Source organism: Balaenoptera musculus, chromosome 11 (assembly GCF_009873245.2).
Source record: "Balaenoptera musculus isolate JJ_BM4_2016_0621 chromosome 11, mBalMus1.pri.v3, whole genome shotgun sequence".
Lineage (NCBI taxonomy): Eukaryota > Metazoa > Chordata > Mammalia > Artiodactyla > Balaenopteridae > Balaenoptera > Balaenoptera musculus.
Window position 1 is genome coordinate 49,960,922 of NC_045795.1, and position 16,374 is coordinate 49,977,295.

Here is a 16,374-nt window from a genome sequence, read left to right on the forward strand (position 1 = left end):
GTAATGAAAATAAAAACAAAGATAAACAAATGGGACCTAATTAAACTTAACAGCTTTTGCACAGCAAAGGAAACCATAAACAAAATGAAAAGACAGCCCACAGAATGGGAGAAAATATTTGCAAATGAAGCAACTGACAAGGGATTAATCTCCAAAATATACAAATAACTCATACAGCTTAATATCAAAAAAACAAACAACCCAATCAAAAAATGGGCAGAAGATCTAAATAGACATTTCTCCAGAAAAGACATACACATGACCAAAACACACATGAAAAGATGCTCAACATCACTAATGATCAGACAAATGCAAATCAAAACTGCAGTGAGGTATCACCTCCCACCAGTCAGAATGGCCAACATCAAAAAATCTACAAACAATAAATGCTAGAGATGGTATGAAGAAAAGGGAACCCTCCTACACTGTTGGTGGGAATGTAAATTGGTACAGCCACTATGGAAAATAGTATGGAGGTTCCTCAAAAAACTAAAAGTAGAGTTGCCATATTATCCAGCAGTCCCACTCTTGGGCACATATCTTGTGAAAACCATAATTCAAAAAGATACATGCACCCCAATGTTCATCGCTGCACTACTTACAATAGCCAAGACATCAAAGCAACCTAAATGTCCATCAACAGAGGAGTGGATAAAGAAGTGGTACATATATATACAATGGAATATCACTCAGCCATAAAAAAGAACAAAATAATTCCATTTGCAGCAACATGGATGGACCTAGAGATTGTCATACTGAGTGAAGTAAGTCAGACTGAGAAAGACAGCTATCATGATATCTCTTATGTGTGGAATCTAAAAAAATGGTACAAATGAACTTATTTACAAAACAAGAATGAAGTCACAGATGTAGAAAATAAACTTATGGTTACCAGGGGGGAAAGAGGGAGGAGATAAATTGGGAGAACACGATTGGCGCATACACACTACTATATATAAAATAGATAACTAATAAGGACCTACTGTGTAGCACAGGGAACTCTACTCTCTACTCTGTAATGGCCTATATGGGAAAAGAATCTAAAAAAAAGTGGGTATATGTATACGTATAACTGATTCACTTTACACCTGAAACTAACACAACAATATAAATCAACTATACTCCAATAAAAAATAAATAAATCAATAAATTACAGACAACACAACAGAAGGTTATAGGACAAAAGTTAGAGAAATATTTAAAATGTGCATATGAACAGAAAGGTTATATTTGGAATCATGGGTCAGCATAATTTTAATATTCCAAATTACACTTTCCAAGCTAAAAAAACATTACTTCCCATTTTGTATTCATGCTTTTTTTTCCTCCTATTGTTAAAAGAGGCTATTAATGCAAGAGACTCTGATTACTCTTAGCCCAAATGGGGGAAATGATACCTGTGTTTTATTTTGGAAGTTCTTTGGAAATTCCTGTTCCTGCTCAGGTTATTCTCAGTTTTTCTTTGTGCTATTTAGGAGATCTTAAAAATAACTAGGACTTTAAAAGCATGAGTCTTCAAGCAAAGTTACATTCTAATAAGCAAAATCAGAAGTCCTTGGTTCAAATTCCATCTTTGCCACTTACTTGTCCCTCAAGGAGCCTCCCTCACATCTTTAAAGTGAGAGATTAGATCAGTGTTCTCCAGAAAGTATAAATTAGGTCTCCAGTGCTGAGCTAGGATTTACCACCCTGCCCTGGAGTTGGGGTGGGGAGGGTGGTCAAAAGTGGTTTTAAGAAACACTGCTTTAAGCTAAGTGAAATGCTTGCTTAATTGCAGCTCTCTTCAAAGCCGTTAATATGCTAGTGGCCGTGACCTCCTAGAGGGCCAGATAGATAGATACTTACTTCCTGAAAGATTTGAGTGTGTGCTGCCCTCCTCCTTTGGAATGCTAAACAAACAAACAAAAAATTAACAAAGAACTATAACAAAATGTTTATTGTCAGCATGATGATTATTTTGATACTAATTTAAAAGATTACATTTTTTCAGAAACAATGTTTTTTCTACTGATACCTTTCCTTGTTGGTGCCCTAACCGCACGTTTAGTTTCCTATGGGTAATCCAGTAGTGGGAGTATAGTGTGCAGGTTTTCCACACTCTGGATCACAGAATCCCTCTTTTCACATGAAAATTTGTGAAGCTAATCTGTTAGAAATGACTCTGGGGAATATTGCACACTTAGATCATCTTTAAGACTTCTTCTAGCCTAAAAGTCTAGAATTCTAAGATGATGATTTGCTACTTTTTAATATATTCACTCTGCTTTTGGGGGGAGTAGGCACGGGGAGAATGGAGGATGAGAGTATTCAGAATGACTCTGATCTTAAATTCGGTCAAACTCTCGGTCTTCTAACCTTCACGCTGACCTTAGAAGGCCTTTATCTCAACCCCAATATTGCTGGTCTTTTTAATTCTTCAGGTCTTCTCTGTCTAACTGAACTGTCATGACACCAATTGCCTATAAATCGTCAGTACGGTAATGAGCAAATTATATGCCCTTGATTACCATCCTTACATGCCCTTTAAGCTTGTGAATAATAATATTTCTATTTGCACAGTACTTTACAGTTTGCAAATGATTTTCATAATCATGCTCTCATTCACACAAATTTCTCTTTTTACGTTGCAATTCATTTTATTTTTAAAATCATCTCACTGCACAACTTAAAATGTTCTTGTTGCTCCTGATCACAGCCTTGACACTTTGAAAGCCTACTGTTTTTATGAATGCCAGTGCATGACATAAGCATTATGTAAATGTGCACTTTCACACTTCATTAGGACAGAGAAGGTGCACAGGAGTGAATTCAGTTCTATTAAATAGCAACACCTTTTCCCTTCAAACTTCAGCTAGCCATCATGAAAATGTAAAGTACAACCATTTATTTCTCCTCATTTGTTTTCATGTAGCAACGAGACCACTTGAAGGATGAAGCAAGTGATGGTAGGAGGATATTGCAAACATTTGTGTAAGGTTATAAAACTTGAAAGTAGCTCCAGCCTCACTCATAAATAAGGATGCTTAGATACCAGCCCATGTGACACACCTGAGCAGTGAGGGGGTTCTGTGTCCATTGACTGAGACAGCATTCACTGAGCAGCTCTGTTGGAGATTCATACTGTATTAGGCATTTTCTGTTCAAGGCACAATAATACCAGGGTAGAAGATGGGAGTGGGAGCAAAGAATAGACCACAAAAAAACAAACATAAAAACACACACAAAATGTTGTTCCCATAACAAGATAGATTTTTAGAAGTAAATGGAGTAAACCTAAATTTTGCAAAGATGTACAGAGAGATCAAATATATACCATGGTTCCCATGACTACTACTACTAAAATCTCCCTTACTGTTGCTGCTATTATGAAAATTTTGATTGCTTTTGTTCTTAAAAGGAACCCCACTTTCTTGCATAACACAGAAATAATATGTATTTCTAGAGACTTAAACTCTTGGTTAAAAATGGAAATATTCACTCTATCAATGAGTTGCTTTCCTTACATGATTCTAGGAACAAATTACCCAGGTTTCTAACAGCTATAGCTGAGACATATGAGGGCTTTTTGCAAATTAGGAAAAGGAAACCCTCAGGCTAACTGTCAAAACATCCCAGGCTCGTTCAAAACATTGTTGAGGGCTTTTTGTGAATTTGAATAAGGGCCACTTGCTCAGGGCAAATGCAGCCCTGCACCAGAGTACACAGTTTGGGGAATAGACCATGGGCTAAAATTAGTCCCCAGGCACTCCTTCGGCCAAGCATCCTGTGCAGTGAAACACCTGGAAAACTCTACCCAGCAACACGGAGGTTTCTTTACTAAATTAAGCAACTGGGCATCAGAAGAACCCACGGAACACTGAGGGAAGAAGGCTTCATCTAAATAGGACCTACAGATAGTTTGAAGCATCTTCATTTTAAAAGATACCCCTGAAATTCTTGAGCTAAATTCTGATCTGTGGGTGGAAGAGATAAGAGTAAAGATCAACCCACTATTAGCTCAGCCCTGCCATATAGATGGGGCAGAATCAGAAGAGATTATGTGGGCTGGGCTGGCAAAGTGACATATAATAAAAATAGCATTTGTCTTGCTAAACACCTACAATATGCCTACCAGTCTGCCAGACTCCTGGAGAGTAAAAAGTAGAAGTAGAATATAGTCCCTGCTCTCAAGAATTTAAAACCTTGTTGAGATAGAGAAGCAAGGAAGAAGAAAAGAAATTGGAAAGTGAACAAAACTGCATTGCCCTCTTACCTGTCCTATTTACATAAGCCTTCTGCCTATGTGGGTACACTTGGTGAGCTCCGTGAGGTAACAAAGAATCAATTGCTGCAGATGTAAGCTCTTATATATAGGATGGATAAACAACAGGGTCCTACTGTATAGCACAGGGAAGTATATTCAATATCCTGTGATAAAGCACAATGGAAAAGAATATTAAAAAGAAGTATGTGTATATGTATAACTGAATCACTTTGATTTCTGCTGTGCAGAAATCAACACAACATTCTAAATCAACTATACTTCAATTAAAAAAAAAAAACATACAACCCATTGCTATATCCTGGGTACATAGCAGGGAATCACAGAATGTTTGACTGAGTTTGTGATGAATCTCATGGGAGTTCTGAAAGGACAGAATTACTCAAGGAATTTCTGGGGGAGCTAAAACATAAGCCAAGCATTGAAGAACATATTCCATGAACATAGGAAATATTGCTTGTCTAGATATATTTGTATATTTACAACTTTATGATTGAAAGATATTCTTGATCCATTAGCCATGCTATTTAATATAAACAAACTCCAGCTCAAATATATATTTGTGTGAAAGTGGCAGAATTTGACACTCTCCTAAGCCCAATGTGCTTTTACAACTGTTATACTGAAAGAGCTTGGTAGCTTTTAAAGAGCGCTCACTGGAAAAGAGCACAGAAGGTGATTTCAAAGTTGTTCTGGTGTAATGACCCCTCTTATTCCATTGTTTTCACAGACCATAAACAAGACCGAACGAAGAATGTCCGTCTGAAACTCTGCCTTGAATGAAGAAACTTCATTGAACAAGAAGTTGGCTTCCAGTTTTGCACAGGCGTCAATGGAATGCTTTTTTTTTTTTTTTAATTTTCTACTTTACCCAATGAAAACAACATGTTTTTATGTGCTGTGCAAGTGGTTCCTTCATGTGGTCTGACAGTTAATTTTTGCCATCATTCTTTTTAAAGAAATAAAATATCCCAGAAGAGGACAACAAGAAGCAAACAAAGCAAAACATGGAAGGTTGACATTTATCTGGAAGAACATTTGAATTCAGAATTTATCTGAAGGTGTAGATAGATTTTTTTTTTTAAACGGAAAATCTGATGTCAAGAGGTGGGCAAGCAGAAATGGAAACAAATTGTCTTCCTCAGTCATTAAGCTACTCTTTCTTTTTCCCTTCTTGTTTAAATCTAGTGGGTTGGTTTTTTTATTTTTTATTTTTTCTTAGAAATATTTAGGTAAGGTTTATCTTGAATCTTAATTGCCTTAATTTTAAGGACGTCAAAGGCTCTCGAGGCAAGCTCTCAACGTCTTGTTTAAAAAAAGAAAGAATTGAAATATTGTGCCAGCTCTCACTGGTACAGAAGTTTAAGACTATGAGTTTTTAGGGTGAAAAAAAACTGTACAGTTTAAAAGAAAATGTTTTTCTTCATTTGAAGAAAATTTGTTGATAAAAGAAACCATGGCAACTGCAAGAATTGGGAAAATGCTGGGACTTCTCATGAACTTTGTCTTAAGTGTTGAATCATTCTAGAAGGCTAAAACATTTTACAGTAAAGTTATTAACGTTGGTTTCAAAACAACTGCATTAGAAATAATGCGTGTTTGGGGGGCAGAATGCAGATTTTTTTTATTTCTGAAGCGTGATGGCTAGCAAAAGCTTTAGTGCTTTTTATCTGCAGTCTTTTTTATGAGCTTTACAAACTTTTTAGTCAGCTTTGCTTGTCACATTGCAAAACCTAGCTTAAGAGCATTTAAAAAAAAAAAAGTAGATAGGAGCTTATGGTCAAAAAGTGAAAAAAAAAAAAAACCACAAAAAAACAAAAAAAGCAATAGATAGAGAAATTGTTGACAATTTCTGTAGTCTTTCCTAGTTGTGATCAAATTCAGCCTATGGATGGCCTATTTTATACCAAAGATGAAGTGGCACCCTATTGCAGTCCAGAAGATAGAGGTTGTTTTTCTTTTCTTCTCTTTTCTTTTTTAAAATTTTATTTGACCTACATGGCCGGACCAGTTCTTACTTTGTTGTTTGTTTAAACTACCTTCCACTGGTGTTTTACATACTGCAAAAAAAAAAAAAAGTTGTTTTTATTTTAAATGTATTTTTGTTGATAGTAGAAGCTTGTTCCTGTGTGGTCAGCAATTTCAGCACCAAGAGTTCTGGATTCCAACCAATACAGCCAAATGGCTTTAAATTCCATGTGCTTTTCTGGTTCCTTCCTAGCTCTCTTGAATTGTGAAGCCTGTATTGATGGCCACCAATGAGCTAAAACACTTGTTTAACAGGTTGAAACTTCTTCATATGAATTTTGAACTCAAGATACTCCCTGAACTGGTCTGAAAGATCACTTGTCAGAAAAGCTCAGTGATGCTCTGTTGAGTGGTGAGTGGTCTCCTGAAAAGGTCTCACTGTACTTGTAACAATAGTCTTCCTTCTAAATACCCGCACTTCTAGATTTTGTCTTCTCGCCTCAGTCTTTGTCATCATCTACCGTGAATAGCCACCTTGACTCCGCAATTGGGGAGGGGATATCTTTTTTTTTTTTAATCTTTTTTGCCTCTTTTCATTGTATTTTCATATCCTGGTGGTGTCAGAAGAAAGAGAAAACAGACTTTTTAATTTCAGTGTAGCTCCCTGAGGCAAATAGGACCAATAAGATTGAGGATTCTATTAGTGGAATTTAGGTAAGCTTTTAATGCTAGTTGACAATCAAGAAATTGTATGATTTATATGAATAAGAACCCAAATAATTAGATTTGATCAATTATTAAAGCCAAAGGCGATATATTTGCATTGAGAATGATGCAAAACATTGTCTAAAATGAATTAAATTGACTTAACCAAACATCTCTGCACATTTGAGTCATGAAATCCATGTTCAGCCTATACAGTTTTACCTGAAATGAAGGACAGTGGAACTTTGTCAATTGAACCATGTGCTGGAATGGCTTTCTAATGTATCATTAGAATCAATAGGTGAAATTCTTCTCACAAAGTCACAGGAACCTGTCTTAGTCCAGAAGGAAGAGGGTAATGCATACAGTGCACTGTAAAAGAAAACAGGGTAGGTGTTTAAAAACTGAAATATTAAAAAGTAAAGCATATTCCCATTAGGTCAACATGAGTAATGAGTTTGACTCATAAAAAAATAATCAATATTCTACTATTTATGACCTGTAAACAAAGGCCTAGTGTTGAAATAAATCCAATTCTCTTATTTGAAAAACCCCATGAATTGAAAGCTCATTATCTAGAGAGTGATTCCATATCTTTGTGGTCCAATTAGAGGCAAAAATATAGCTAAGGCAATGTAGCATGTGCTACAAAAAAGTTTCAACTGGTCACAGCCATCCTTATGGTTTTCCATACTTTAGAGAGAATCCTAAATTTATACTTTCTTCTGTTCCATTTTTCAGCTTTCTTCTGTTCCATTTTTCAGCTTCTCATGTATTTTAAGGGTGGCACTTAAGTTTTCTCTTTGAGAAATGGGCCCCCAAGTTACTGGGGGATGAACACACCTGTATAGGAACTGTGCTTTTTGTTTCTCTTTTTCAGTCTCTGAACTCTTTGTATAAATAAGGATTATCCTGGGCATAATTCATTTGAATATGAAATCAACATGCTTTCTTTTTCTTCTGTAAAAAAAGAAAACAAAACAAAACAATGTGATACAAAGAAAGTCTCATTTACACAATCAACAATGAGACTAAGAGGTAGCTACCATGTGGCTGATGAATGTGCCTAGGTAACTTCCTGTTTCTATTCAAAACTACTGCTTTATTTATATGTTCAGCAACATTTTTTTCAACTATAAAATTTCAATAATCTCAATTTTTTTAAACCACTTCAGGCAAATTTTATCATTTTGCCTGTGTCATTTTATGTGTCCATGTGTGCTTTGTGTTTGGATTTTTTTATATTAGGCCATTCTATAAAATATTTTAAATCTAAAAGGAAAAAAAAAGAAGGAAAAAGTGGCAAAGTGGCACATGTTCAAATTTACACATCATCTCACCTAAAAATTGTTTTTAAGAATCAAGTCTGGGGAAAAAATAAAAGCATCAACAGGTAAGCATTGTATGAAAAGTAAAACAAACTTTACTTTTCATATTTTACATTGTATGAAAAGTAAAACAAACCAAAACGTGTGTTCAGTACATACAGACATCAGAGTCCTAATTTAATCAGCAATATAGATTATGGTGACTTTAACCCAATTTAGGACTACAATCATTTTTCGTTTCACAATACTTCGAGCATTTATTCAGATGTTTCCATTTTTCCTTTCAATTGTAATTGCCAAGACTTAGCCTAAATGTCAGGAAACAAACTAAAACCACAATCCAAATGGGATAAAAATCATCTCCTCCAAACTCTAGTTCCATGGTCAGTGGAGGAGTAGGTATTCTTAATAACGAGGAGGTATTGTCAGGAAGGAAGTCTGTATAGTGACTGGGAGCTCCTCAGAGCATGGCCATGTCTTCTGAAGACATCACGGAACCTAGGTGAACTAAAGGTAATACTTGCAGGGTGGGCGCCTGTTTGTCCTTCAACACGGGCATGTCTTGAATATTGCAAGTCACATGCTATTCTAAAAATAATCTACCTGACTGCAGTTTGGTCAGGGTTAGTTTGTTTCCTTGGTAGATTTCAATCATTCAGATGTTGTTGCCATGCTTCACTTGAATCAATTCTCCTGTGACCTTAACATCTGCCACATTTGACAGCATATGAGACTCACTTCCATCCCTACTAATGAAAAACTATATGGTGTTAAAAGCGTCTGTATCAGAGATGGAAAGCCCAGGGCAGGAGAAGGCTAGGTGGAGCAGGAGGTTTGCTGTACCTACAGAGTCCATCAACCCCTTGCAAAACTGTTTTATAATCATTTTCAATCCATGTATGAGAAAATAAAAGTACTAAAAGTACTTAGTTTTTTTAACTTTGAATAATTGGGGTGTCTATTATATATATATATATATACACACACACACACACACACACACACACACATACACACACACCCATGCCCACCTATGAGTCTTTCACAGTGGCCTAAAATTCCAATTAATGAAAGTTGAGATGTGATTACGACCTTTGCAGTCTTCTTTAAGCTTGAGGAAACGTTTCAATGGACTGTCTAGACAGATGATAATCTTAGTAGGAGACTGAAAATACATTTGACAATTCAGTCTCATACTTAATCTGAGTGCAGGAACCACTGCAAGATGAGCTGATCAGCCGAGAGAAATTTTTAAGTGGGTTTCAGTGATAAATGTTTTTATATGATATAAAACCAAATGAAAGTATAATATTTATGTAGGTATATAACAACATTCAGCACATTGGAAGAATCACACTTCATAATCAAGTTTAAACATGTCATAGAGCCTTGATCTATATTCTCTTGTCCACAGTAGGGAGTAAGGATGAGATTTTGTTTTTCATGTTATTGTGACTGGCATGCTTCAAACTTCTGAGCTTGCTGGGACTGACCTCCCCTCATTCCAATTTGAGGACTGACGGGCTTGAAACAGGCTCGTTGATTCTGTGTATGATACCCCTTCTGTGACAGAGTAATAATGGGATTTCATTAGTGAATCAATTTGTTTTGCAAATGGCACCTACTGTGGCATTGGAAGACAGCTGAGTCTGACTTCCGTTGAACATTTCTTACAAAATATTCTGAAATTTGAAATTGGTCCCTTAATCCAAATGCTCTTGTTCATGACTCTCCTCTGTGGAGAACATAGAGTTCAGGAAAGTACAAAAGCTAAGAACAAAATCCGTGAGTGCCCCAAATGATCTATGTTGATATAAGGCAGGGTAGCTCAGCCCAGATTGGTGATTTCTTTTATCTCTGGTTTTATACCTCATTACCTATGCTGTCACATAAAAAAGGATGGGTGGCTTCTCCATATTTATTTCTTTATATTTCTGGGAGGGAAAATAAACTTTTTAGAAAAGCATCTTCTACACAGAAGCTCTAAAGTTGAAGCAGGGGTGAGATGGATCTTGGAGTCTGCAGGAAGAACCACTAGGCCACTGGGTCATGCTTTTCTTCCACTGTATTCCCTCCAGTTAGTGACTGCCCTGAAGCCCCAGTCCTGCAGAAATACAATACTCCCAAATTTTGAAGGGCTAATCATCTACTTTGTGCACCTGTTTTGTCTTCTCTTTTCAACTATTAGGACTTGGGCTCTATTTCCTCCTATTAGCATTTCACCCTGAGTATGGAAAAAGAAACATTTCGAAATAATATTCAAATCTGTCTGTTTTGTTCCTTAGGTATTCACTTATTGAAGCAGTTTGAAATCATTGGTAAAATTAATGTCAGTGCATTATATTCTGTGGGATTTTAATATCCATAATGTCCCTTTCCCATCCACCACAAACAGTTGAGAGTTGGCTGTATTCTTGCAGAATATAAAGGAAAAAACTGTAGCAAAGAATTTGGCTTCCCTCAAAAGAAAGGTATTTTGGATTTGTTCACTATTGAAATTTGAACCAGTAGAACAGGTCAACTCAAAATTGAGTTATGGGAATATAGTAACAGCCCTTGGCTAAATATGCACTCTTATCCCTATCTTAAATCTTGGACCAAAAAATTGCATTGTTTATTTTTTGACTTTGCATTACTGTATTAAGGCTTTAATGACCTTGACACTCCGGTGGATTTTTTTTTTTAATAATTATTTCAAGTTTAAATAGTATCCAAAGTGTAATTTTAGGATTATACCGTATATTTTAAACTCTCTGGTCTTACATTATTAAGAAAGATGCTCTGTCCTCCTCCCCAAAATATGTTATTTCCTCATATATAAAAAAGGAGTTATTCCATAGTTTTCAAGAACTATAAAAACTATTTCAAAAGAGACACTTGAAAAAGTTTTCACCATTCTGGGAATTATTGCTTCCATTTATTTAAAAAGAAGAATGTAATTGGAATCTTAATTTTAAAAATATATATATAAAAGTGTACTTGCTATGAAATAGTTTCTAAAAAAGAAAAAGGGACACAGCTTCTTTTAAAACCCTTGTTTCAGGTCATATATGACTTCATACAATTTCCAAAACATCATTCAATTTTGAATTTTATTTAAGAGCATTTTGTACTGCTGTCTCTGTCATGGAAAATTCTGTAATTCTACAGTGTTTCTGGCTTTATTTTTAATTTTTTCATCTGTACCACAGTCAAATTAGCTACCATTTTCCCCATTCCTTGGGCTTTCTGTAGATCAGTGGATGTTAGGTTTAAACTTCTGTTTTCTTTGATGAAGCTTTCAATAAAAAATGAAAATAAAATCAACCAAGTAGGGCCGTTGTGTTTTTCTTCACTCTACCAGAGATGGATTGAGGGAGGGCATAGTGGAAGGAACAGTGTCTGTATTTAATTGACTTCCTACAAAATTTCTCAAAAAAAGAACCATCCCTGATAACAAAACGTGAGAGAGGAGGGACCACTGTATTCATGCAAGGGGGCCTGGAAAAGCCATTGTTTAGGAGCTTTGGGGGTATGGACCACTTAGGTGTCCCTACGACCTCACATACTCTTCCCAATTTTTATGCTTAAGGATTCAGAGATCATCCACCTCCTGTCTAACAAACACGCCCAACATCTACCAATAATGCTGTATTTAAAGGGGTGCTGACAAAGATAACTCTTTTAGCTGCAGTCCAACATTAGTAAAGTGAAAAGTAATATAGCTCAAACTTAATCTCAGAGGGTTTTTATTCTGGATTTTTTATAAAGGAGCGTCATTTACAATAAAGATGAAAAAGTCTCTCAGCTATCAAAAAGGCTGTCTTTTCGTTTAAATCCTTAGAAATGGAGCAGTCTTCTCTCCCAGGTTCTTTCTCCTGCCCTTAGGAAGTTGCAGGTTACTTCTGTTACAAAGTGGTCACCAGGTGGCACTGCTGTATTAGTCTCCAGATGATTCCAAACCCAAATCCCAGGTCTTAAACAGAAGCAGTAGTGTGAGGGATGGCTGTAATAGCAAGAGTCACAACTAACGGAGCTGAGCCTTTGCCAGAAAGTGTGTCAGGTGCCCCCACACTTGAGTTCACACAACCCCCACACACATGCTCTCAGGTGGGTCCTGCCATTGCCCACATTTTCCAGATGAGGCTTGGAAAGTACGGCTACCCACCCATGGACCTACTTCTTAGAAGGGCTAGAGTATGCTTCTCAAAACAGATTCAAAATCTCAACCCCTAGATTCTAAGGTTTTTTCTTCTGCGAGGGCTTTGAGAAATGCCAATGTGGAAGGCACCTTTTTTTTTTTTTCAATATTTTTTTTTCCAAAAGTTCATTTGGCCTGAGATTTTGTGGTTTCTGTAGAAGAGGGCACTGGACAGTCATTCTGATCACTTGGTCACAATTCACATTTTCCATCCCAGAAATAACTTGCTGTTTCCATCACCCCTGTGATTTGTTCTGGAAGGAAAGGACCTATTTACCAAATAAGCATGACTTTTCATTGACTATTTCATTTAACAGTGCCCAGCACATGGACACCCTGTAAACATTCTAATGATAGAAAGATAGACGCTTCTCATTTACAAGGATGTCATATTCTAGTCAGCACTGGTTTATAACATTTTAGCATGAAATAAGATCAGGAGATTTTGTGAGCAATACACTTAACCCTTCCATGGCTTGATGCAAAGTGGATGGAGAGACTACCTGGTCTGAATGCAATCATGTCTTCTCTCATCCACACACAGGGAGGACCTTCAGACCCTTCAATGTCGCCTTTTCCTAATTCAGAACCTTAGCAGAGCAGCCGGATATTTCACTGTCACCCTTTCCCCAAATCATCTGGGACATTTAACTCTATTGACAGCAAGGAGGGTGGGATTGGCCATTCTGAAATTGTTCTAATTCTAGTAGCAGCTGTTAGTAGTCTAAATCCTGTGTTGCCATTTCAGCAATCTTCACAGCATCTTCACAAGGAATAGATTCCATCTCAAGAAACCACTTTCTTCACGCATCATAAGAAGCAACTCCTGAGATGGCAGAGTAGAAGGACGTGACCTCACCTCTTCTTACAAAAACACCAAAATCACAACTAACTGCTGAACAAACATTGACAAAACAAAAACAAAAAACACACCACTGGAACCTACCAAAAAAGATACTCCACATCCAAAAACAAAGACGCCACAATGAGATGGTAGGAGGGGAGTAATCATGATAAAATCAAATCCCATACCTGCCAGGTGGGCAACCCACAAACTGGAAAATAATTATATCACAGAGGTTCTCCCACAGGAGGGACAGTTCTGAGCCCCACATCAGGCTCCCCAGCCTGGGGGCCTGGCAACAAAAGGAGGAGCCCCCAGAGAATCTAGCTTTGAAGGCCCATGGGGTTTGATCCCAGGAACCCCATATGACTGGGGGAAACAGTAACTCCACTCTACCCGTGTGTACCAGGACCCAGGGGAAAAAAGCAATGGCCTCATGAGAGCCTGGGCCAGACCTACCTGCTGGTATTGGAGCATCTCCTGTGGAGGCGGGGGATGGCTGGGGCTCACTGCTGAGCCAAAGACACTGGCAGGAGTAGTTCTGGGGAGTACTCAGGGGCATGTGCCCTTTCGGAGGCCACCATTTTCTCACCAAGACCTGGCCCCTCCCAACAGCCTGTAGGCTCCAGTGCTGGGACACTTCAGGTCAAACAACCAACAGGGTGGGAACACAGCCCCACCCATCAACAAACAGGCAGCTTAAAGTCTTCCTGAGCACACGGCTCCCCACTAAACACACCCCTTGACATGGCCCTGCCCACCAGAGGGACAAGACCCAGCTCCACCCACCAGTGGGCAGGTACCAGTCCCTCCCACCAGGAAGCCTGCACAAGCCTCTTAGACAGTCTCATCGACCAGGGGGAAGACAGCAGAAGCAAGAAGAACTACAACCCTGCAGCCTGTAGAACAGAAACCACAATCACAGAAAGGTAGACAAAATGAGACAGCAGAGGAATATGTCCCTGATGAAGAAACAAGACAAAACCCTAGAAGAACAACTAAATGAAGTGGAGATAGGCAATCCACCTGAAAAAGAATTCAGAGTAATGATAGTAAAGATGATCCATGATCTTAGAAAAAGGATAGAGGCACAGATCAAGAAGACAGAAGAAATGTTTAACAAAGACCTAGAAGAAAAAAGGAACAAACAGAGATGAACAATACAATAACTGAAATGAAAAATACGTTAGATGGAATCAATAGCAGAATAAGTGAGGCAGAAGAACAGATAAGTGAGCTGGAAGACAGAATGGTGGAAATCACTGCTGTGGAACAGAATAAAGAAAAAAGAATGAAAAGAAATGAGGACAGTCTCAGAGACCTCTGGGGCAACATTAAAGGCACCAACATTCACATTATAGGGGTCTCAGAAGGAGAAGAGAGAGAGAAAGGACCTGAGAAAATATTTGAAGAGATAATAGCTGAAAACTTCCTTAACATGGGAAAGGAAACTGTCACCCAAGTCCAGGAAGCACAAAGAGCCTCAGGCAGGATAAACCCAAGGAGGAACACACAGAGACACATAGTACTTAAATTGACAGAAATTAAAGACAAAGAAAAAATATTAAAAACAACAAGGGAAAAGCAACAAATGAGGTACAAGGGAACTCCCATAAGGTTATCAGCTGATTTCTCAGCAGAAACTCTGCAGGCCAGAAGGGAGTTCCACAATATATTTAAAGTGATGAAAGGGAAGAACCTACAACCAAGAACTTTCTACCCAGCAAGGCTCTCATTCAGATTCAACAGAGAAATCAAAAGCTTTACATACAAGCAAAAGCTAAGAGAATTCAGCACCACCAGACCAGCTTTGCAACAAATGCTAAAGGAATTTCTCTAGGCGGAAAGGAAAAGGCCATAATTAGAAACAAGAAAATTATGAATGGAAAAGCTCACCAGTAAAGGCAAACATACAGTAAAGGTAGCAGCAATCATGAGAAGATAGTACAAGTACAGGATATTGGAAATGCATTTGAAAATAAAAGATCAACAACTTAAATCTTTATATATTGACTGCCATATTAAAACCTCATAAGAAGCAACTCCTTATCTGTTAGTTTATCATGAGATTGCAGCAATTCATTCCCATCTTCAGGCTCCATTTCTAATTCTAGTTCTATTTCCACCACATCTGCAGTGACTTCCTCCACTGAAGTATTGAACCCCTCCAAGTCATCCATGAGAGATGGAATCTGTTTCTTCCCAACTCCTGTTAATGATGATATTTTGACCTCTTCCCATGAATCACAAATATTCTTCATGACATCTAGAATGATGAATCCTTTCCAAAATGTTTTCAATTGACTTTGCCCAGATCCATCAGAGGAATCACTATCTATGGCAGCTATAGCCTTACAAAAATATATTTCTTAAATAATAAAACTTGAAAGTCAAAATGGCTCCATCCATGGGCTGCAGAATGGATTTTGTATTACCAGGCATGAAAACATCATTCACATTTTTTGTACATCTCTATCACAGCTCTTGGGTAAGAGGTGCCTTGTCAATGAGCAGTAGTATTTTGTAAGGAATCTTTTTTTTTTTTTTTCCTGAGCAGTAGGTCTCAACAGTGGGCTTAAAATGTTCAGTAAATCATGTTGTCAACAGATGTGCTGTCATTTAGACTTTGTTGTTCCATTTATAGAGCACAGGAAGGGTACATTTAGCATAGCTCTTAAGGGCCCTAGAATTTTCAGATGTTAAATGAGCATTGGATTCAACTTGAAGTCACCAGCTACATTAGTCCCTAACAAGAGAGCCTTTCGTTTGAAGCTTTGAAGCCAGGCATTGACTTCTCCTCTCTAGCTATGGAAGTCCCAGATGGCATCTTCTTCCAATAGAAGGCTGTTTTGTCTACACTGAAAAATCTGTTGTTTAGTGTAGACATCTTCATGAATTATCTTAGCTAGACCTTCTGGAGAACTTGCTGCAGCTTCTACATAAGCACTTGCTGCTTCACCTTGCACTTTGATGTTATGGAGATGGCTTCTTTCCTTAAATCTCATGAACCAATCTTTGCTAGCTTCAAACTTTTCTTCTACATCTTCTTCAGCCCTCTCAGCCTTCACAGAATTGAAGAGAGTTAGGG

General features: G+C 37.6%; 1 protein-coding gene across 2 annotated transcripts in view; it reads left to right on the forward strand.

The window, feature by feature from the left end:
* The window catches only part of RBMS3 (RNA binding motif single stranded interacting protein 3), a 713,376-nt gene extending 701,808 nt beyond the window's left edge, over positions 1–11,568 (forward strand). For both annotated transcript variants that reach the window (XM_036869064.1, XM_036869070.1), the window contains one exon: positions 4,992–11,568. In XM_036869064.1, the coding sequence (XP_036724959.1) occupies positions 4,992–4,998 (7 nt within the window). In that variant the 3' untranslated portion in view covers positions 4,999–11,568. The remainder of the gene's footprint in view (positions 1–4,991) is intronic.
* The last annotated feature ends 4,806 nt before the right edge of the window (positions 11,569–16,374 follow it).